The following is a 25197-nucleotide window of genomic DNA, read 5'->3' on the forward strand; positions in this document are numbered from 1 at the left end:
AATGAATCTTAAAAAAAAAAAAAAAAGAAAGAAAGAAAAGGGCATTCATATTAATTAAATGATTCATGACAGTAACAGCAGAACTTCTTGGCTAAATTCTAAATGAAATTTGATTCTACTTAATTTTATTGTACAGACTGTAACTGTTACTTATGAGTAATTAACACTTTACAGCTGACCCTTGAACAATGCAGGGATTAGGGGAGCCAAATCCCCACACAGTCAAAAATTTATAATTTTTGATTCCCCAAAAACTTAATAGCTTGCTGTTGACCAGAAGCCTTACCAATAATATAAACAGTTGATGAACACATATTTTGTATGTTATATTATATACTATGTTCTTACAATAAAGCTAGAGAAAAGAAAATTAAGAAAATCATAAGGAAGAGAAAATATATTTACAGTACTATATCTATCAAAATATATCCACATATAAGTGGACCCATACAGTTCAAACCCATGTTGTTCAAGGGTCAAGTGCACTCATAAAGGCTTCTTGTCAGACTACCTCAGATGGGATTCCCTAGTTTCCAACATAGTTGCTATCTACAACAGTCAGCATGCCATGAGAAATTTCTGAAAAGAGAACAGAAGATTGCCAAAGCACAGCTCTGAATATCATGGGTGAAAACTAAAGGGGGCTGCTATCAATGTTCAAGAGTAATTATTCTCTGAAGGATTAAAAAAATAAGTAGTTAACAGAGATTGCCTCAAGAAAGGATAGACCTATTTTTGGTAACTATGATTTATTGTTTATTGAGATAAAATTGGTATATAACATTATATAAGTTTCAGGTGTGTAACATCGTAATTCGGTATCTGTATGCACTACACCAAAAGTCTAGGTATGATCCATGAGCATATAATCAACCCCCTTCTCCCATTTCACCTACCCTTCAATCCCCTCCCACTCTGATAAACAATCTATTCTCTGTATCTATGAGTTTGTTTTTGTACTGTTTTTAAGATTCCATATGAATGAAATAATGTGGTATTTGTCCTTCTCCATCTGACTTATTTCACTTAGCATACTACCCTCAAGGTCCATTCATGTCTTCGCAAATAACAAGATTTCACTCTTCTTTATGGCTCAGACATAATGCCATTGTCCATATATATACACCACAACTTCTTTATCCATTCACCTATCAATGACATTTGGATTGTTTCCATATCTTGGCTATTGTAAATAATGCTGAAATCAACAGAGGGGTGCATATGTCTTTTTAATTTAGTGTTTTCACTTTCACTGGATAAATATCTAGAAGTGGAATAGCTGGATCATACTATAAATCTATTCTTAATTTTCTGAGGAATCTCCACTGTTTTCAATAGTGGCTGTACCAATTTACATTCCCACCAACAGTGTATGAGTGTTCTCTTTTCTCCACATCCTTTCCAACACTTGTTATTTCTTGTCTTTCTGAAAATAGCCATTCTAACAGGTGTGAGGTGATAGTTCATTGTGGTTTTGATTTTCACTTCCTGAAACTAGTGATGCTGAACATCTTTTCATGTGACTGTTGGACATCTGTCTATCTTCCTTGGAAAAAACGTCTATTCAGATCTTCTGCCCATTCTGCTGACTGCTTATTTTTTTCATTGTTGAGTTGTAGGAGTTCTTTATATATTTTGGCTATTAACCCCTTATTGGGATCTTCTCTATTCAGCAGGTTGCCTTTTGGAGGATGATTTCCCTCACTGAGCAGAAGCTTTTTAGTTTGATGTAGTCTCATTTGTTTTTGTTTCTCTTGCTTTTGGAGTCAGATCCACAACACATCATTAAGACCAATGTCAAGGAGCTTACCACCTATGTTTTCTTCTAGGAATTTCTTCTAGGAACAAGCAATAATGCTTGTTCTTGGCAATTCCCAAGGCCATTTACTCTAAAACTTCTTTTCTCTTTCCCTAATTCTTGGATTCTATCAATGTGAGACCTATTTCTGAGACCTCAATTTTGGCAATATGTTCACAGTCTCTCTCTAGTTTTCTAGACTCAGCTCTGGACTCTGCACATTCTTCAGATTTGGTGAAGACTCCAGAACTACAAGGAAAAGTCTTCCTCCACTAGTTTAACTTACAGAACTCCATCTACTAGCTGGGCTGATTCCTGGCATCCTTCCAAATATGTACATTCAAACTTCAAAGGTACAAGAAGGGAAGGGGCCTGGGATGAGGAGACAGGTGGAAATTAAGGCTACTGGAACTCTAAGAAAGGATTTAGAATATAGGCTAAAGAAGAAAGGTGGTGGGATGAACTGATGACAATAAGGAGCAGCACTGTGACAGTTAACATTGATGTCCTAAAACAGTTTCGTTACCTCCTCCTCTATCCTTCCCTGTTTTTCCTGGAAGGATCTAAGACCTTCATCCAGTATAAATTCCTAAGGAGAGGGACTGACCTGCTGGTTGCCTCTTGCACTGACTTCAACTACTGCCGAAGACCAGTAGCTAGCTGTCCATCTCAGCTAACTGAATAAAGAACACAGGCTTCTTGCTTTTTTCTCTATACCTGGCGTAACCATCCATTCTAAAGTTTTCTATGAGTCACTACTGCTAGTCATGATGGGTAAATAGAGATAAATATTACTAACAAAGGGAAATTTTTAAGAAGTCTCACAATATATATTAAATGGGTTCTAGACCTTCTCAAGCTTTCCTAACTGCTCTTTCACCAGGACCCTAAGAGTCTATTTATCCAAAATTATTCCATACTTAGTCTTCTACTCCAATCTTCTTTTGAGTTTTCTATTTTCCGGGAAGCTTATATCTGGGAATCACAAATTCAGACCTCTGAGACCTTTCACTTCGGACCTTTCACTCCCGTTTCATCACAGAATGGAACTCCAGTGTGCTTTATCACTGCTACTGTCCCAATTCCGCTACTCACTAAAGTGTTACTAAATGTGTTAAATGTTTTGAAGAAGAGTTACATAATCTTTTGAAGCCTCATTTTAAACAGTGGATGGTGGTGCCCTTCCTTACAGAATTATTCTGAGGACTAGTGAGACAGTATGTACAGTAGCATATGCCAGGCATCCAACAAATGGTGGCAGTTGTGGTCTTTATCACCCATCCTATTACCACCGTATATTCAGCCTACGACTGATACAGATGCAAGGTGCACAGTAGGAACTAGAGCTGAGGAGTGAGCCATGTTTCCCTGACTATTCCTCCTAGTACTTACCTACCCCCACGTTAAAAGAAAGAATACTGAAAGCAAGCTAGGTTGTATATCTAAGGTGGAACCAGGAAGTTAGGAAAATCTCAGAAATAAGAAAATGAGAATAGAGTTTTGTTGGCTTTTTATTAAAAAGGAAAATAGCATTCAGCATAATGTACAAAGTAAAAATAATACATAGCCAATCTAAATATTTAAAAGTTGTTTTTGTTTTGAATCCGAAAGTCATTTATTCTAAGTATCAAGATAATATTGTAACAAAAAATATCCTTCTAGTCCTTTTGTTTTTATAGTTTTGACTATATCTCCTATTTAAAACATTACACTGATAAACCTTTAGTTGCAACTCTTAAGTCACATGTACCAAAATGCTCCTTATAAACAGCTATTTTCTTATCCTACTAAAAAATATATACAAATAAATCCAATGCAGCTTCATACCCTACATACACAGCTGCTCCTTTAACATTCACATGCAGGACTCTTCTCTCCAGGCATGATCCTTTTGTGCATTACTCTTTTTCCAACTAGCCCCAAAATAGTAACAGCCAGATCAATTTTCCTCTCTTCCAACTTCTCTGAATAGCATGGAAGTAAACTAATGGTAAGTGAAGCTACTGCATAACTTTCACTCGTATTGAATGAAACTTCCTTCAATTAGCTGTTTGTAAAGTTGCTCACTGCTAATGTCTCACATGCTTCTAACCCCTAACGATAGACATGTTGTTTCCCAACTCAGAAAATTAACATGAACATCCACATTGACCTGGCAGTTGTGGATTAGAGTCATTTTTCAGGCAGCGAGTTTAAGGCCATCCATAAAACTGCCTTTGTTGTGAGAAAAATGACTTCTCTGAGGTTTATGATGATATTGAAGCTACTTTGTACAACCCACTGCTCCTGGCTCAATACATGCTAATGGCAGCATTCTGTGAGGAGTACAGAAGACATGGAAAAGAGGGTTAATCTATTTACTGATGTAACAGAACTTGTTTCTTATTCTGTGTTCTAAATTTTACTATACGAGGTTTTTAAATTTTACCTAAATTTTTAAATGGAAGTAGTTCATTTTAAACCCATGTTTTTTTTCCCTTCTGAATTACTGTGAAAACAAATCAAGTAGCTTCTCTTCTACACTTGTTAATTATAACCTAATAAAATCAACTTGGCAGTAAACCTGGCAAAAAGTAACAGGTCAAGACAAGTAAATTTGGTCCTAGATAAACAATATTTATATGCTACACTTTAAAAAGCAAATAATGGGGGTACCTGGGTGGTCAGTCAATTAAGCATCTGCCTTTAGCTCAGGTCATGATCCCAGGGTTCTAGGATGGAGCCTAGCATCAGGCTCCTTGCTCAGTGGGCAGTTTCCGTCTCACTCTGCCTCTCCCCCTCCTCCAGCTTGTGCTCACTCTCTCTCTAAATGAATAAATACAATCTTTAGGAAAAAAAAGAGCAAATAATGATTATTTGATAACTCTCATTCCAAAAGGGTAAATATTAAGTTTTCAGACAAGGAATGGTAGATCAAAATCTTGAGTAACTTCTAAGAAAATGAAAAAGCTGTAGTTCAGTAAATCACCTGTAGCTTACTATTCTAGGAAACCCTCTCCTTTGCAATAAATTTAATCAAGACAATGGAAAAACATTATTCAACTCCAGGAACAAGAAAAGCCTGTCTCTGACCAGCATGAATAGACATAGTTAAAAAGCTAAAAGTAAACTGAACTATAACTATTTTTCAAATCTTCAATCACTGAAAGCTAAAAGCTTATTTCTTCTCTTTGTGCTCATCTTTCAGATATCTCTTCTTTAATATCAGAAATTAGGTAGAGTTCAGGAACTCCTGGGTGGCTTGGTTAAGCGTCTGCCTTCGTCTCAGGTTGTGATCCTGGGGTCCTGGGGATCAGCCCTGTATCCGACTCCCTGCTCAGCAGGGAGTCTGCTTCCCCTTCTGCCCCTCCCTGCTCATGCTTTCCCTTTAGTTCTTTCTCATCTCTCTCAAATAAATAAATAAAATTTTAAAAGAAGTTTCCCAAACAATGGTTAAAGGAATTCATGACCATTAAGCCACCCTACAAGAAATGTTAAAGGGGACTTTTTGAGTTGAAAGGGCAGACCGTAAGAGTAAGAAAAATATGAAGCACAAAAGTAGTAAAAAAAAAAAAAATACGTGTATCTGATAAAATTATTAAAAGGACTCACAAGGGGCACCTCGGTGGCTCAGCCATTAAGCGTCTGCCTTCAGCTCAGGTCATGATCCCAGGGTCCTGGGATTGAGCCCCACATCAGGCTGCTCTCTCTGCGGGAAGCCTGCTTCTCCCTCTCCCACTCCCCCTGCTTGTGTTCCCTTTCTCACTGTATCTATCCCTGTCAAATGAATAAAATCTTTAAAAAAAAATAAAAATTAAAAAAAAGACCCATCAATATGCAACCCACCGGAGACTCATTTTAGACCTAAAGACACCATATCTTGAAAGTGAGAGAATGGAAAAACATTTATCATGCAAATAGATGTCAAAAGAAAGCTGGAGTAGCAATACTTATAACAGAGAAAATAGATTTTATTTATTTTTTATTGTTTTATTTTATCTATTTATTTTTATTTATTTATATATAAACTATATATATATATAACATTCCATCTTAAAACATCAGAATACACATATTTTTTACATGCACACAGAGCATTCTCTAGAATATTAGGCCACAAACCAAGTCTAAACAAATTCAAAAAGATCCAAGTCATACCATGCATCTTTTCTGACCACAATGCTATGAAACCAGAAATGAACCACAAGAAAAAATTTGGAAAGACCATAAATACAGAGGTTAAATAACATGCTACTAAATAATGAATAGGTTAACCAGGAAATCAAGAAAGAAATCCAAGGATAGAAATAAATGAAAATGAAAACACAATGGTCCAAAAACTTTGGGATGCACCAAAACTGTTCTAAGAGGAAAGTTTATAGCAATACAGGCATACCTCAAGAAACAAGAAAAACCTCCAATAAATAACTTAACCATACACCTAAAAGTGCTAGAAAAAGAACAAAAACCCAAAACCAGTAGAGGGAAGGAAATATTAATAATCAGAGCAGAAATAAATCAAATTAAAAAAGAAAAAACCCAAGAGAACAGATCAACAAAATTGATAAGCCTTTTGCCAGACTCAGCCAAAAAGAGAGAGGACTCAAACAAAATCACAAGTGAAAAAGAGAAAATAACAACTGACACCACTAGAAATACAAAAGCTTGTAAGAGAATGTTATGAAAAATTCTATGCCAACCTCCCCACTGAATCAGGAAGGAATAGAAAATTTGGACAGATTACCAGCAATGAGATTGAATCAGTAATCAAAGAATTTCCAACAAACAGAAGTCCAGGACCAGATGGCTTCACAGGTGAATTCTACCAAATATTTAAAGAGTTAATACACATTTTTCTCAAACTATTCCACAAAATACAAAAGGACAGAAAACGTCCAAGTTCATTCCCTGATACCCAAACCAGATAAAGACAGTACAAAAAAGAGAGCTGCAGGCCAATATCTCTAATGAGTATAGATGCAAAAATCTTCAACAAAATACTAGCAAACCCAAATCAAACAACATATTAAAAACAATCATTCACCATGATCAAATTGGATTTATTCCTGGGTTGCAAGGGTAGTTCAATATTTGCATATCAACCAATGTGGTACATTACATCCATAAGAGAAAAGATATGAACCATATGATCATTTCAATAGACGCAGAAAAAGCATTTGACAAAGTAAAACATCCATCCTTGACAATAACCCTCAACAAAGTAGGTCTAGAGGGAACATACCTCAACACAATGAAGGCCTTATATGAAAAGCCCCAACCAACATCATACTTAATAAAGAAAAACTGAGAATTTTCCCCTACAGTCAGGAACAAGAGAAGGATACCCACTCTCATCAATTTTATTCAACATAGTGCAGGAAGTCCTGGCCACAGCAATCACAACAAAAAGAAATAAAAGACATCCAAACTGGTAAGGAAGAAGTAAAACTCTATTTGTAGATGACATGATACTATGGATAGAAATCCTTAAGACTGAACCAAAAAACTACTTGAACTGATAAATGAATTCAGTAAGTCACAGGATACAAAATCAATGTACAGAAAACTGTTGCATTTCTGTACACTACTAATAAAGCAGACAAATTATGAAAACAATCACATTTATAATTCCACCAAAAATAATAAAATACCTAGAAACTAAACTTAACCAAGGAGGTGAAAGACGTGTACTATGAAAAGCATAAAACACTGAAAGAAACTAAAGGCAAGAAGAACAAATGGAAAGACACTCCATGTACATGGACTGGATGAACAAATATTGTTAAAATGTCCATCCTACCCAAAGCAATCTACAGATTTAATGCAATCCCTATCAGTACACCAACAGCATTTTTCACAGAATTAGAACAATCCTAAAATTTGTGTAGAACCACAAAGACCCCGAACAACAAAAGCAATCTTGAGAAAGAAAATCAAAGCTGGAAGTATCACAATTCCAGATTTCAAGTTATATTACAAAGCTGCAGTATTCAAAACAGTATGGTAATGGCACAAAATAAACATACAGGGGTGCCTGGGTGGCTAAGTTGGTTAAGCGTCTGACTCTTGATTTCAGCTCAGGTCATGATCTCAGGGTTGTGAGACTGAGCTTGTGTTGGGCTCCACACTGGGCATGGAGCCTGCCTAAGATTCTTCCTTTCCCTCTCCCTCCTCCCCTCCCCACATCTCTTAAAAAATAATAGACACATAGATCAATGGAACAAAACAGAAAACCCAGAAATAAACCCACAATTATATGGTCAATTAATCTTCAACAAAGGAGGAAAGAATATGCAATGAGAAAAAAACAGTCTCTTCAACAAACGGTGTTGGCAAAACTAGAATAGCTACATGCAAAAGAATGAAATTGGCCCACTTTCTTACACCATACACAAAAATAAACTCAAAATGGATTAAAGTCCTGAATGCAATACCAGAAACCATAAAAATCCTAGAAGAGAGCACAGTCAGTAATCTCTCTGACATCAGCTGTGGCAACATTTTTCTAGATACATCTCCTGAGGCAAGGGAAACAAAAGCAAACATAAACCACTGGGACTACATCAAAATAAAAAGCTTCCACACAAAAAAGGAAACAACCAACAAGACTAAAACACAACCTATGCAATGGGAAAGATATTTGCAAATAACGTATCTGATAGTATTCAAAATACATAAAGAACTTACACAACTCAACACCAATAAAACAAATAATCCAATGAAAAAATGGGAAGACATGAACAGATATTTCTACAAAGAAAAATATATAGATGGCCAACAACCACATGAAAAGATATTCAACATCACTCATCATCAGGGAGATGCAAAACAAAACCACAATGAGATATCACCTAACAACTGTCAGAATGGCTAAAATCAAAATCACAAGAAACAAGTGTTAGTGAGTATATAGAGGAAAAGGAACCCTTGTGTTGGTAGGAAAGCAATCTGGTCCAGCCTCTGTGGATAAAAGCATAGAGGTTCCTCAAAATATTAAAAATATAACTACCATATGATCCAGTATTTACACAAAGAATATGAAAACACTAATTCAAAAGGATATGTGCACCCCTATGTTTATTGCAGCATTATTTACAATAGCCATATTATGAACCCAGCCCAAGTGTTCATCCATACATGAATGGATAAAGAAAATGTGGTAAAACCATAAAAAAGCCATAAAAAAGAATGAAATCTTGCCATTTGCAACAACATGGATGGACCTAGAGTATGTATAATGCTAAGCAAAAGAAGTCAGAGAAAAGATAAATGCCATATGATTTCACTCATACATGGAATTTGAGATACAAATGAATGAAGGAATAAAAAGCGACAATACAAAAAAACAGACTCTTAACTATAGAGAACAGATGGTTACCAGAAGGGAGGTAGGTGGGTAGATGGGTGAAATAGGTAAAGGGGTGGGCACCTGGGTGGCTCAGTCATTAAGCGTCTGCCTTCGGCTCAGGTCATGATCCCAGCATCCTGGGATCAAACCCAGGATCGAGCCCCGCATCGGGCTCCCTGCTCCACGGGAAGCCTGCTTCTCCCTCTCCCGCTCACCCTGCTTATGTTCCCTCTCTCTCTATGTCTCTGTCAAATAAATAAAATCTTTAAAAAAAAAAAATAGGTAAAGGGGATTAAGAGTACACTTATCTTGATGAGCACTGAGTAATATATGGAATTATTGAATCATTATATTGTACACTTGGGAATACAACACTGTATGTTAACCATACTGGAATCAAAATAAGGTTTTGGGGATCAGATATTGTACAATTTTACTAAAAAACCACTGAACTGGGGCCCCTGGGTAGTTCAATCAGTTAAGCATCCAACTCTTGATTTCAGCTCAGGGTAGTGAGATCTAGCCCTACAGCAGGCTCCACACTGGGCATGGAGCCTGCTTAAGATTCTCCCTCTCCCTCTGCCCGCCACCCCCCTCCCCGAGCTCATGCGTGCATTCTCTCTTTCTAAAACAAACAAACAAAAAACACATTTAACTGTATATTTACAGTGGTAAATTTTTTGGTATCTAAATTATATGTCAATAAAAAAATAAGATTGTGAAAAACTAACGTTTTAAAAATTTTTGGTTGTTAAACGAATTTAAATGTGGAATATGTGTAAATAAATATATGATTTCAGGATAAAATGTAAATTATAATTCTCAAAAGAGAAGTTAAATAATATAAAATAATCATCTGAGAACAGTAGACTACCTAAATCCCAGATTATGCAACAGAAGTAGGAAATAGGAGGAAATGTGTGATAGAGTGATTTTCTCATCTTACAAAAGAAAGAACCAGAAGACACTATTCATGGTTGATATAATGCGAAAATGTAAGGTAAAAAAAAAAAAACTTTATGGATTACTAGCAAAATTTAAAACAATGTATTCAAGTAAGAAAAATGTTCAAGAAAAGACATTTAATTTAAAGTGAGAAAGTAATCTAGATATGCCAACTGCTAGTGTCTCTGTGGGAAAAAGTATGTAGGTTCCTCCAAAAGTTAAAATATAACTACCATATGATCCAGTAACCACATTACTGGGTATTTAAGCAAAGAATATGAAAATGCTAATTCAAAAGGATATATGCACCCTTATGTTTACTGCTGCATTATTCACAATAGCCAAATCGTGGAAACAGCCCAAGTGTCCATCAACAGATGAATGTATAAAGATGAGGTATGTGTATAAATCTGTATATATAGATATAGAAATATACACACACACACACAGAAATATTAGCCATAAAAAAAGAAATCTTGCCATTTGCAACAACATGGATGGATCTAGAGTATAATACTATGCAAAAGAAGTCACTCAGAGAAGATAAATACCATATGATCTCACTCTATGTGGAATTTAAGAAACAAACAAAAAAACGAACAAAGGAAAAAAAAGAGACAAACCAAAAAAGTGACCCTTAACTATAGGGAACAAACTGATGGTTACCAGAGAGGAGGTGAGTGGGGGGATGGGTGAAATAGGTGAAGAAAGAACAAGAATACAATTATCATGATGAGCACTGATTAATGTACATAATTTTTTTTTAAAGATTTTATTTATTTATTTGAGAGAGAGAGAGAATGAGAGACAGAGAGCACGAGAGGGAAGAGGGTCAGAGGGAGAAGCAGACTCCCTGCCGAGCAGGGAGCCCAATGCGGGACTCGATCCCGGGACTCCAGGATCATGACCTGAGCCGAAGGCAGTCGCTTAACCAACTGAGCCACCCAGGCGCCCCCCCCCCTTTTTTTTTTAAGATTTTATTTATTTATTTGAGAGAGAGAATGAGATAGAGCATGAGAGGGGGGAGGGTCAGAGGGAGAAGCAGGCTCCTCGTTGAGCAGGAAGCCCAATGCGGGACTCGATCCCGGGACTCCAGGATCATGACCTGAGCTGAAGGCAGTCACTCAACCGACTGAGCTACCCAGGCGCCCTAATGTACATAATTTTTTAATCACTAGCTCATACACCTGAAACTAATAGAACTATACTGTTAACTATATATTAGCTATATATAACTATAGAACAATATAGTTAACTATACTGAAATTAAAAAAAAATAAAACAGGAAACAGCAAGAAAGCATTTTTAAAAGTTTACAAATTACCAATTACTCAGTAAATAAATTCACCCATTAAACAGCCTTTAGATACATTTTAAAATATCTGCATATGACCCATTTAAAACAAATGGAGCTAGAAAGCTTGGGTGGAAAAGATAAATATACATAGTAAGAAAATAAGGGTTATATCAAAGTAGAACCCAAGATGTAAAAAAATCACATGAGAAAAGAGGATCATTTTTTTATAAATCCACAAGTCAGACAACTTTATACACTAAATACTACTACTAAAATATACATAAAGTAAAAACTATTAAACATGCAAAAACAAATGGATATAAATTCAGAAGTACAGGGAGACTTCTTTAGATGTGCAATTATAGTCAGTATAAATATAAATAAGGTTAAATAAAAGTCATTTGATGTCAAATAATGTAGGTCTTACATACTAAGAGTTTGGACTTAAAAGCAAAAGGTGATAAAAACTGTTTAAGAATGTTCTTTTGTATAGTGATGTGAAGAATGGAGGGTGAACAGACTGAGAGTAGGAAGACAACCTTCCTGACTGAAAGAATGAATGGCAATCAGAATTCACTGCCCATGGTCAATCCCATAATGAAATACATTTCTAGGAAATGCTACTTTGAGAATGCTGGTTCCCATTTGGGTGTACCCGATTCTATGTTTATATAGCTCTTTACTCTTTACAAAGTGCTTTCACATTCCTATTACTTGCAGCACTGTAACAAACAGGAAAGGACAGTGACATGTAGATGGGAACAAAACAGAAACTCCTGGAAGCAAAAGAGCATGACTCAAGGAGGGGAATTCCTGTTGCCCTAAGAGGATTGTAGGTATATAAAAGTGCCCTACATATGCCAGTCAAGAACTTCCTTTCACGTTCAGCATTTCTCCTCCCTCCAAGAAGAGGATCGACACTGAAGCAGCGGCAACAGCTGCAAAAGACAAACATGAGTGTGAAGGGCATGGTTATAGCCTTGGCTGTGATAGTCTGTGCTACAATTGTTCAAGGTATATGGTACCTTTTACTTCTTAGCTTATAAATTTATTTTCTAATGCTTCAAATGTCTTTTTTTTCCCATCTTTTCTTAAAAGATTTAGTAAATTTTTATTTAACCTCACACATTAGAATTTACTACTGCTTTGACAGAAAATGTTTGAAGTGTTTAAGGTACTAGAGATGATTGGTGAAACTAGAACTGATAAACTTGATGGAGTTTTTGATTTGCCTACAGTATCTGGCAAGAGCCTTTAGCAGTAGTTTTAAATGTTAAGATTTTATGTAAGATAATGTTATTAGCTTCCTGGAAATATTCTTGAGCACAAGAACAAGAAGCAAATAATCTTAATCTCCAATAAATTTTCATACTTCCCTTTATTCTTTAATGGTTTGTTTACAAATTTAAGGAGAAAATCAACATCTTACTTATGTTCCTTTCCCAGTAACAGCAATGTCAAGTGCTATTTGACAAATTGCTATCTTTATCCTTAATGAAAACCCTGCTCATATTCTTCACCAGGATTATAAACTACAATCATCTGTTGCAATCAGATGTATTAGTAACTGATGCTGTGATCTGTTCTAGGCTTCCCCATGTTCAAAGGGGGACGCTGTCTTTGCATAGGACCTGGAGTAAAAGCAGTGAAAGTGGCAGATATTGAGAAAGCGACCATAATTTATCCGAGTAACAACTGTGACAAAATAGAAGTGATGTAAGTAACGAACTTGCTAAAGATGACAGTGGTGGGAAGCTTTTTTATGTTTTTTTGTTTTGCTTATGTTTTTCCATCCAAAATTTAAAACTGTTTTGGATTTTCCCTTAACAGTATCACCCTGAAAGCACATAAAGGACGAAGATGCCTAAATCCCAAATCGAAGCAAGCAAGCATTATAATCAAGGTAGGGTACCAGATACTGATATTTTATAATTGATTTTATCCAAGACAGATCTTTTGAGAAAACAGACTTGCAGAAAAGATTCTGCTAGGATTTTGTGTGAAGCATTTTGATAAGAAGTCTTTGGTTTAACTAGCTTTCCTTTCCTGCCATATGTTTTTACATGTCAACTCAATCACTGGGCAACAAGAGCAGCACAACGCTTAAAATCTCTCATTTTCTCATTTCAGAAAACTGGAAGAATGAATTTTTTAAAATACCAAAATGTATGAAAGTCCTGGGAAAAGAGGATTTGAAAACTTACAACAAGTTTAACTGTGACAACTAAAGTGATAAGAATTCCACAATAGGAAATGGATTTTCTCCTGCCTCTTGCAAAGTATGTTCTTTCATTTCTACGTCAGCAAACCTCAGAAATCTGATGGTTAGAACTATTCTTTTGTGACTATGAAAACATTTCTGTATCTAGAAGTTATGTGTTTGGACTTGATCTATCTGCCATATTACAACCTTCACTTACAATGAAGATATTAACATTATTACTGGAGTCAAGACCTATGAGTCAAATGCATCCATGTGTGTAATAAACATTCCCCAAATAATTTTTAATGCAAATCCACATTTTTTTACCCAAAAGCCATAGCACATATATGTTCTTATATATATTACTGTTTTATAAAAAGGCTATAATTCATGAAATGTACTATGAAAAAAATTATAAGCTAAGGAAACAGGTAAGAGTGCAAATATTTCATAACTGAATTAGTAGTTCTGGTCTTAATTTGATTTTTTAAGCAACTTTTTCTTTTCATTGAGATTTTGGGGTGGTGGTTTGGTTTTATTTATTTATTTTTTAAGTTGGCTTCACACTGGGAGCCAAATGCAGGGCCTGAACTCACAACCCTGAGATTAAGACCTGAGCTGAGACCAAGAGTTGGACACTTAACCAACTCAGCCACCCATGCACCCCTTTCATTGAGATGTGCAATAAAGATATGTGTTTACTGTGCATTTTGGTTTTATCTATACTTACAAATTGTAGCAATATTTTGGATACATTTTAAATATAAAACACTTTTGCCTACAAAAAATGTTAAAAAATGAATATATGCATGTATCTGGCAATCACCTTTACTTTCTGGGGTTCTTTTTTTAATTTAAATTCCAGTTATAGTTAATATACAGTGTAAAGTAGTTTCAGGTGTAGAATTCAAGTGTGATTCAACACTTACATACAACACCCGGGTGCTCATCATACATGCCCCTCCTTAATCCCCATCACTTACTTAACCCATCCCCCCCCCCACCCCCCCTCGGTAACCCTTAGTTTGCTCTCTAAAGAGCATGTTTCTTGGTTTGCCTTTTTTTTCCCTATGTTCATTTATTTTGTTTCTTAAATTCCACATATTAGTGAAATCTATGGTATTTGTCTTTCTCTGACTTATTTTGCTTAGCATAATACTCTCTATCTCGATCCGTATCATTGCAAATGGCAAGATTTCATTTTCTTTATGGCTGAGTAATATTTCACTCTCTCTATATATATATATATCACAATATTTCACTGTGTGTGTGTATATATATATATACACATACATACACGCACACCATAATATTTCACTCTGTGTGTGTGTGTGTGTATCACATCTTCTTTATCCTTCGATTAATCAGTGGATATTTGGGCTCTTTCCATAATTTGGCATTTGACAAAGTACAACATCCATTCATGATAAAAATCCTCAACAAAGTAGGATTAGAGGAAACACACCTCAACATAATGAAGGCCATTTACCAAAAACCTATGGCTAATATCATCCTTAATGGGGAAAAACTAAGAGCTTGTCCTCTGTGGTCAGGAACAAGGCAGGGATATATACTCTCACCACTCTTATTTAACATCATACTGGAAATGCTAGCCACAGCAATCAGACAACAAAAAGAAATAAAAGGCATCCAAATCAGCAAGGAGGAAGACAAACTTCCACTATTTGCAGATGACATGATACTCTATACAGAAAATCTGAGACCCCACCAAAAATTGCTAAAATTGATACACATATTCAGTGAAGTCACAGAGAGCAAAATCAACATACAGAAATCTGTTGCATTTCTGTACACCAATAATGAAGCAGCAGAAAGAGAAATCAGGGAATCAATCCCATTTACAACTGCACCAAAATCCATAAAATCTCTAGGAATAAACCTAACCAAAGAGGTAAAAGATCTGTACTCTAGGATTCTTTTTCTTAGAAAAACACATAATCTACTTTTTAATCATGCCTACACCATAAAATTTTGGGATATCTAGACAAATTTAATTTGAAAAGAATCAAAATCATTTTCTTGTAGTAAAATATCACAACCCTTCTTGTTTTCTAAAAATTGAGATGCCTTTAACAATTTTAACTTGTATTTCAAGAAATATACAGCTACCTGTCATCACATAGAATTGTTTAAAAATATATTTTAATGGGTAATTGTGAAAGACAGTGGTCTCCTTTTTTAAAGGGGTCTTCCTAGGTCCAAACCCCTTTTTTACTTAGGGCAAATCCCTTATTATGGGAGTCTGGGTTGGAGGTCAAAAGAGAAAACCATAGGAAGGAGATCCTCCCAGGCAGCCAGAGCAAGGTCTTAGCCTGACCACGCCTACCCTAGACTTTGAACTCCAGCTGGCACCACAAAGATGCTATCAGTAAAAAGAAGTATTTAAAGTGGCAGTAGTAGTAGTAGTATAAATCTTATTAGATTTGTGGCTTCCTAACGCATATTCCTAGAACATGACTATGGCTAGTCCCTCCTGCAAGCTAGCTCCCTTGGGTTTTTGTCCATTTTCCAAGCCTGACTTTTCAGTCTTCCTACAGATTCTTCAACTAACAATTAAATTCCTCTTCTGTTGAAGCTAACGAGTGTTGGTTTCTCTGCACATAACCAAAAATTCTAGCTGATTTAGCACTTTTTATAGACACCTATACATTTGAAACATGAAAATATTTGTTATAAAATTACCATAAAATAATGTGATATTTCTGTGTATTTAAAAACAAAAAAGGGGGGGATCTCCTGCATGGCTCAAATGGTTGGGCATCTGCCTTTGGCTCAAGTCATAATCTCCAGGTCTTGGGATCAAGCCCCATATTGGACTCCTGGCTCAGCGGGAACTCTTCTTCTCCTTCTGCCTCTCTCCACTGCTTGTGCTCTCAATCTCTCTCTCAAATGAATAAATAAAATCTTTTTTAAAAAAGCGATGTTAACATATCATTTGTGCATCTTTCCCACTGATATCAGAGCCAACCATAAAGTGGATCATAGAATGGACAGAAAAGTAGCAGAGCAGGGTATCTGGCTCCAAATAGGCCCTCTTACTGAATGGTTTTCTGACTGGTGCCTACAAGCAATAATAAGATGCCAACTGTTATCCAAGGTATTTGTATATAAATCTATATAATTTATTCACATATCTATAGTATAATACAGATACGTATAGTATAAAGACATAATATAGATATATAGCATAAATATTTTATATATCACAAACTTATATATAAACTTCCATATTGAAATGAAACTTCTATATAAATTCCCAGGATAGTTTTAAGACCTGGATCTAATATTTTACTATCGGCAGTCATTTCTTTTTTTAGAGTATCTTTAAAAAATCATTGAGTTAGGACTACATGATAAATTTCTTTTAGGAAAGCAGTATAAACCAGTACATTATTATTGAGTAGATAACATATACTTAAATTTCTTCATGGCAAAATAAGCATATTAAAGAATGAACATATTGAGCCAAGATTCTTCCCACCTTAGTACCTTTGCACATATTATTCCCTCTGCCCGTTTCTTCACTAAACTAACACCTACCAATGACTTAAATCTCAGCTTACATGACATTTTCACCAAGAGGTCATCACCACCCCTTCAATCTCAGACTAAATATACTATTTGTATTTGTAACACTGTCTTCTTTTCTATCACACTATTTATTGTAACTGTATTTACTGCAACTGTTAACTGTAAAGATTTATTCCTGCCTAATATCTACTCTCCCTCCCACAAGTACAAGCTCAAAAGGAAAGCCATTTAGGATAAAAAAGATGTGGTGTGTACACACACATACATATATACACAATGGAATATTATGCAGCCATCAAAAAAAAACAACGAAATCTTGCCATTTGCAATGACATGGATGAACTAGAGGGTATTATGCTAAGCAAAATAAGTCAATCACAGAAAGACATGTATCATATGATCTCACTGATATGAGGAATTCTTAATCTCAGGAAACAAACTGAGGGTTGCTGGAGTGGTGGGGGCTGGGAGGGATGGGGTGGCTGGGTGATAGACACTGGGGAGGGTATGGGCTATGGTGAGTGCTGTGAATTGTGTAAGACTGTTGAATCACAGACCTGTACCCCTGAAACAAATAATACATTGTATGTCAAAAAAAGAAGATAGTAGGAAGGGAAAAATGGGGGGGGGGGATCAGAGGGGGAGACGAACCATGAGAGACGATGGACTCTGAGAAACAAACTGAGAGTTCTAGAGGGGAGGGGGGTGGGGGATGGGTTAGCCTGGTGATGGGTATTAAAGAGGGCATGTATTGAATGGAGCACTGGGTGTTATATGCAAACAGTGAATCATAGAACACTACATCAAAAACTAATGATGTAATGTATGGTGATTAACATAATAAAATAAAATTAAAGGGGCGCCTGGGTGGCTCAGCCATTAAGCGTCTGCCTTCAGCTCGCGTCATGATCCCAGAGTCCTAGGATCGAGCCCCGCATCGGGCTCCCTGCTCTGTGGGAAGCCTGCTTCTCCCTCTCCCACTCCCCCTGCTTGTGTTCCCTCTCTCTCTCTGTCAACTAAATAAATAAAATCTTAAAAAAAAATAAAAATAAATAAAAAATAAATTTAAAAAAATTAAATTAAATTAAAAAAAAAAGCCATTTTAGTCCTAATCCACAGTAAAGTACCTAGCACATGAGACTCTCAAAATATTTGAGAACAGAATGACTGGCAATCAAAACTAAAGAGAAAGGAACTTACATCAGAGAAAGAGCATGCAGGAATGTACAATGGTAAGAAAGTAGAAGGTGAGTTTTGAAAATAATAATTAGATTGGTTTGGAGTGAAGATATAAAGGACTTCAAAAGTCCAACTAACCAACCTTGAGTTTTACTCTTTATAAAGTGGAGATTCATTAAACATTCATAAATAGGAGAATGAACCTATCCAAATATTCTAAATTATTCTGGGAATAGGACAGGAGGTCAATTGGAATTGGGAAAGACTGGGAAAAGAAATACGTTGTCATAGCTCAGGTCTGTATTTCCCAAACTTCAAGTCATTCTCATACCATCTTCACAATTTTTTACCATATTTTCTGATCAATCTTCATTATATTTTGCAAATTCTGTGTTATCACTTTTATTTTACTTACATTTACATAAAAAGGCAAATTTTCACTACTATGTGTGAAATCAGTATCACTTGCTATAGAAATAAAATGTAACAATAAGGGATGCCTGGGTGGCTCAGACGGCTAAGCATCTGCCTTCGGCTCAGGTCATGATCCCAGGGTCCTGGGATCGAGCCCCACATTGGGCTCCCTGCTGAGCGGGGAGCCTGCTTCTCCCTCTCCCTCTGCCCGCTGCTTTCCACTGCTTGTGCTCTGTCAAAAAACAAATAAAATCTTTTTTAAAAAATATTTTATTTATTTATTCACAGGAGACAGAGAGAGAGAGGCAGAAGGAGAAGCAGGCTCCCGGCGGAGCAGGAAGCCCGATGCGGGACTCTATCCCAGGACCCTGGGATCATGACCTGAGCCGAAGGCAGACGCTTAACCGTCTGAGCCACCCAGGCGCCCAAAAAAATAAATCTTAAAAAAAAAAGTAACAATAAAAGGAAACACAATGAACAAATACTAAATTCCAGCTAGATGTTATTGTGCCAAATTTCAAAGCCTCAGGCCTTCTCTGTTTGTCAAAGAGAGATTAACATAGTTGATGAGGTGTTTGAAAGCTATACTAACACCAAATTGACACTTTCCATGATTTAATCAGGGAGGCTAAAATTAAAATGAGATTAATGAATATTAAATGTTATTATCAGTGAGCCCCCTGGCATTGTCCCACATTTCAGGAAACACTGGTTTGAAAAGTAAGGGCAGTAAGTTAAACAGCATTACCATATAACCCAGCAATCCCACTCCTAGGTATATAACTAAAAGAAATAAAAACAGTTATTCAAACAAAAACTTGCACACAAATGTTCAGACAGCACTATTCACAATAGCTGAAAGGTAGAAATACTCAAATATCCATCAAAAGATAAATGGATAAAGAAAATGTGGTATAGGGACGCCTGGGTGGCTCAGTCGTTAAGCATATGCCTTCGGCTCAGGTCATGGTCCCAGGGTCCTGGGATCGAGCCCCACGTTGGGGTCCCTACTCCACGGGAAGCCTGCTTTGCTTCTCCCTCTCCCACTCCCCCTGCTTGTATTCCCTCTCTCTGTGTGTCTCTGTCAAATAAATAAAATCTTAAAAAAAAAAAAGAAAATGTGGTATATATACAAAATGGAGTATTATTTAGCCATAAAAAGAAATGAAATACTGACAGAGACTACAATCTAGATTAACCCTAAAAATAAGATGCTAAGGGGCTCCTGGGTGGCTCAGTCAGTTAAGTGTCCAACTCTTAATTTCAGCTTGGGCTCCCCAGGCTCAGCGTGGAGTCTGCTTCTCTCTCTCCCTCCCTCCCGCCACTTGTGCTCTCTGTCTCTCTCTCTCATTTTTAAAATAAATAAATAAATAAAATCTTTGGTGGGGGGTGGGAGAAGATGCTAAGTGAAAGAAACCGAACACAAAAGGTAACAAATTAATGATTCCATTTATATGAATTATCTAGAATAGGCAAATCCATAGAAACAGAAACAGATTAATGATTGTCAGGGGCTGAGAGATGATAATGAGGAATGACTGCTTAATGGGTACAGAGTTTCTGTCTGGGGTAATAAAAAAAAGGTTTAGGGCGCCTGGGTGGCTCAGTTGGTTGAGCGACTGCCTTCGGCTCAGGTCATGATCCTGGAGTCCCGGGATCGAGTCCCACATTGGGCTCCCTGCTCGGCGGGGAGTCTGCTTCTCCCTCTGACCCTCCCCCCTCTCATGTGCTCTCTCCCATTCTCTCTGTCTCAAATAAATAAATAAAATCTTTAAAAAATAAATAAATAAATAAATAATAAAAAAGGCTTAGAACTAGATAACAGTGATGATTATATAACACTGAATGCACTTAAAGCCACTGAACTGTATAGTTTTAAATGGTTAAGGAATCAAGGAAAATGCTAAGGATCTGAATCTGAAATGAAAGCAAAGAAGGGAATCAGGAAAAGCTGAGATTTTGATGTTTAAAAGATTAATACTGCCACTAACACAAATAGGGAGATCAGAGGAAGATATGGTTTAGCTGTAGGCTGGGTTTGGGTTTTTTTTACATAATTTTTTTAAAGATTTTATTTATTTGAGAGAGAGCGAGAGAGAAGGAACAGGGGAGGGGCAGAGGGAGCAAGAGCAGCAGAATCCCCAATGAGTAGGGAGCCCGACATGGGGCTCGATTAATTAATTTTTAAAAGGAATTTTTTTTTTTTAATTTATTCATGAAAGTCAGAGAGAGAGAGAGAGAGGCAGAGGGAGAGAAGCAGGCTCCCCGCCTAGCAGGGAGCCCGATGCGGGACTCGATCCCAGGACCCCGGGATCATGACCTGAGCCGAAGGCAGACGCTTAACCATCTGAGCCACCCAGGCGCCCCTAAAAGGAATTTTTAAAAGTAATTTTACATGCTTGATCCTAGGACTCTGGGCTCTATCCTGGGACTCGGGGATCATGACCTGAGCCAAAGGCAGACACTTAACTGACTGAGCCACCCAGGCGCCCCTGCAGGTTGAGTTTTAAATACATACAACCTAAGATGCAAATATTTACAGTGATTTAGAAATTCCGAACTGTTTCCTCTAATTAACCAAAAGGAGTTTATAAATAGATGGGATAATTTTGCATAGTAGTACTAGAAAAAATTGTATTTAATTACGTTTGGCTATTGATATGTACTAAATATACCCACAAAGAATTAATATACCTCTTTAGTATATGTTTCTTAAAGACTTCCAGAACCAACAAAATTTGTAAATCCTTATGATACAGTCAATGCATCCTGTGGGTTATAAACCGTACACTCTCATACCCACAGCTGTTTGGTAGGGGAAGGAAAGATAGTATTACTTAGTTGCTTCTTCTTGCCTTGTCTGTAAATTTTATTTGAAACTGACATCTTTCTGTACATTGCAACTATAGTTTCATTTAGGTACCAAATTAGGATAACTACACTTCCTGGAAATCCCAGCCCCATAAATGCAGATGACGTTGCTTGGTGCTGCTCAATAGACTGCTACTATATTAGAAATGCCCTGAGGTGAATTAAGAGACCTTCCATAATTTCTCACAAATCATCATTTAGCATTCTTCTTTAAATTGTTTACAAAGAAAAGACAAATTGTCAGTAAGAGCTTGAAGAAAATGAAATGATCTAAAATATGGAAGAGCGGGGCACCTGGGTGACTCAGTTGGTTAAGCATCTGACTCTTGATTTTGGCTCAGGTCATGATCTCAGGGTGATGGACATTAAGGAGAGCAAATGATGTAATGAGCACTGGGTATTATATAAGACTGATGAATCACTGACCTCTCTACCTTTGAAACTAATAATATACTGTATGTTAATTGACTTTAAATATAAAAAAAATAGACTTCTAAGAAAATTTGACTAAGTTTAGGCATGAATTCTTTTCTATATTACAGGAAAACTTGAAGTATTATTAAGGAAATTAATTTTCAATATTACAGTATTCAAGACATTGCTTTCTTTGCCATTTTTGTATACAATTAATTTTTAATTTTTATTGTTATGTTAATCACTATACATTACACCATTAGTTTTTGATGTAGTGTGTATACAATTAATTTTTAAAAGGAAGAAAATATTTCAAAAATACCTTGGATGTAAAACTCTCAAAATTAAGGGTCACATTGTCCCAAAAAGACATTTTGATAGAAAGAGGTGAATTGGTCAATACCATAATTTAATACTAATATGTATTAGAAGAATCATTTTCTAAAAAATAAAAATGATTCTCTGAATCCACAAGAAAAAAAAGTTACTTGCCATAATCCTTTCCTGAGCCATCCCACACATATACATTTTAAAATACATCACTCTCTCCTTACTACCTCTACTATAACACATCATTCTTACCTGCTTACAATGCCTTCCTCTCCTAGGAGATTCTAAGACTCCTTTCAGTAATCATGGGATCTCTTTGATGATCTCTGAGTGTCCATGGCTGGTTGTCAATCATTCTACAATACTTACTTTTTCAGGACTAAGATCATGTCATACTTACTCAAACTCTTATAGCACCCATGCTAGTAAAATAAAACTGTTGGTGCCCGGAGCAGCAGAAATCAAAGGGTTTTCACCAGATTCTGCACAAAGTGGTCTTCTAGTTGTATAGTTAAGTAATCCTCACATTTGTATAGCTGGCAAATGTTGTACTGAACAATGTTCTTAGAAAATTCATAGATACTTCAAATACTTGTTTTTCTAACTTATAGTAGTCATAATTTTGTGAATCATTTGTATTTTCATTAATTTGTCATTATTGTTGCTTATTTTGCATTAAAATATAAATTTATAAACAATATATAATACATCTATTATAAAATAATACTATATATATATTATAAGACCGTAGTTCTCAACATGTGACACCCCCACCCTCACCCCCTAGGGGGTCCTTCATTTTTTTTTTTTAAAGATTTATTTATTTGAGAGAGAGAGAGAACAAAAGCAGGGAAGAGGAGCAGAGGGAAAGAGAAAAGCAGACCCCCTGCTGAGCAGGGAGCCTGATGTGGGGCTCGATCCCAGGGCTCGATCCCAGGACCCTGGGATCGTGACCTCTGCCTGGGCTGAAGGCTTAACAGACTGAGCCATCGAGGCATCCCCCCCGCCAGGGGTCCTTGAGACACTCTCAGGAAGTCTATAAAGTCAAAAATAAATAAATCTTTAAAATATAGTTATTTTAGAGAGATTACGCAAGCATGAGTGGGGAGAGGGGGAGAGGGAGAGAATCAGACTCCCCACTAAGCATGGAGCCCAAAATGGGGCTTGATCTCACAACCCTGAAATCATGACCTGAGTCAAAACCAAGGGTCGGACACTTAATCTACAGAGCCACACAGGCACCCCAAAAGTCAAAACTCTTTTCATAGTAATATTAAGGCATTATTTGTCTTCTTTAATCTCATTCTCTCATGAGTTTCCGAGGGGCTAGCTGGCACATAATACTGCAACAGATTAAATGCAAATATAGATGAGACTCTAGCTATCTTCTATTAAGCAAGACATTGCAGACTCGAAAGAGATTTGCAAAAATGTAAAACAATGTTACTCTTTTCACAAATTTTTTTGGAAAATACAATTATTTTTTATAAAAATACATTATTTCTGTTAATATGGAATGGGCTTATCACTACGTTCCAATAACATCCTTGCCTTGCCACTTTTTGAGATGTTATGAATTTCCCACAGGTGCCCTCAGCATCCCATGTTAGTTCTTTTAATCTTGCACACACCTTCATTAAATCCTTTTCAGAATTCCAGCTGAGTGTCCTTCAGTTTTCTTCCAGGTCCCTGTCTGATACTCCTCTTGATCCTGGGTCAGACAGATTCATCAAGAAAACCTGTTTCTTCCTGAGGAACAACTGATGCTACTAATGTCAGGTGATCAGGTACCCTGATTTGTTGGTTGACGTCATAGATTTTGTCACTAGAGGTTGATAAAAGCAATTCTCAGTACAGTAGACTGGTTATAAGACTCTGGACTTAGATTGCCTAAAAGGTAATCCTGCTATAGAATCCTATTTTGGCGGGATGCCTGAGTGGTTCAGTCGGTTAAGCAGCTGCCTTCTGCTCTGGTCATGATCCCAGGGTACCAGGATCGAGTCCCACATCAGGCTCCTTGTTACACAGGGAGCCTGCTGCTCCCCTGCTTGTGCTTGCTCTCTGTCTCTCCCTCTCTCTCTGACAAATAAATAAAATCTTCAAAAATAAATAAATAAAAGAAAAAATAAAGAAGCCTATTACGGCTTATTATAAAACAGGTACAGGTCTCCTCCGATATCTGAAAGTACAGCATTCCTATGAAAACTTTCTTTTTTTTATTAAAGATTTTATTTATTTATTTGACAGAGAGAGAGAGAGAATACAAGCAGAAGGAGCGGCAGGCAGAGGGAGAAGCAGCAGGGAGCCCGATGTGGGGCTCGATCCCAGGACCCTGGATCATGACCTGAGCCAAAGGCAGACGCTTAACCGACTGAGCCACCCAGGTGCCCTCCTATGAAAACTTTCTTAAGTCAAATGTCATAAAGCAAAGAAATAATTACCATTAATTTATATGGAAAAATTTTTGAGTTTTCCCAGACCCAAAAAATAACCTCTCTTAGGTTTTTCTGGTAACTTAGGACACATCTTGCTAACAGATGCACAAAATAAATAAAGCTGAAGCACAGATGCTCACAGACACAGTTCAAGCTATGGCAGCCTGATGCTGAGATGCTCAGTATAGTTCCAGGGGAAGGAGTTTGGTGGGCCACGCTTGCTGTTCCGGGTGTGCACTATCTCTATAATGGCTCTGCAAAACAAACACTGAACACCCTTTTCATTTTCCACCTTTTTCCATAAAAGCTAAAATCCTCTTTGGATTTCTTTCAGTTGTCAAAAACAGATACTAACATATGTCTTTGTAAAAGTGATGTGGCATGGAGCACCTGGGTGGCTCAGTTGGCTAAGTGTCTGACTTCGATTCAGGT

At 36.7% G+C, this 25197-nt stretch overlaps 2 protein-coding genes across 3 annotated transcripts in view; one reads left to right on the forward strand and one right to left on the reverse strand.

Moving 5' to 3' along the window:
* ART3 (ADP-ribosyltransferase 3) overlaps positions 1–25197 on the reverse strand; it is a 145431-nt gene that overhangs the window by 74742 nt on the left and 45492 nt on the right. The gene's annotated exons all lie outside the window — the stretch shown is intronic.
* CXCL11 (C-X-C motif chemokine ligand 11) lies at positions 12176–13869 on the forward strand. Its single transcript, XM_035004772.1, has 4 exons — positions 12176–12381; positions 12957–13083; positions 13198–13270; positions 13498–13869. The coding sequence occupies exons 1-4, from the start codon at positions 12225–12227 to the stop codon at positions 13537–13539; spliced, it is 399 nt and encodes a 132-aa protein (XP_034860663.1). The 5' UTR covers positions 12176–12224; the 3' UTR covers positions 13540–13869.

Source organism: Mirounga leonina, unplaced genomic scaffold (assembly GCF_011800145.1).
Source record: "Mirounga leonina isolate KUSES-001 unplaced genomic scaffold, KU_Mleo_1.0 Mir_129, whole genome shotgun sequence".
NCBI classification, from domain to species: domain Eukaryota; kingdom Metazoa; phylum Chordata; class Mammalia; order Carnivora; family Phocidae; genus Mirounga; species Mirounga leonina.

Excerpts from the sequence above, each read along its gene's own strand:
- CXCL11 (XM_035004772.1), top strand. The coding sequence starts at position 12,225 with ATGCCAGTCAAGAACTTCCTTTCACGTTCAGCATTTCTCCTCCCTCCA. Across the intron at positions 12,382-12,956 it reads CTGTGCTACAATTGTTCAAG|GCTTCCCCATGTTCAAAGGG; the intron begins GTATATGGTACC and ends GATCTGTTCTAG. Across the intron at positions 13,084-13,197 it reads TGTGACAAAATAGAAGTGAT|TATCACCCTGAAAGCACATA; the intron begins GTAAGTAACGAA and ends TTCCCTTAACAG.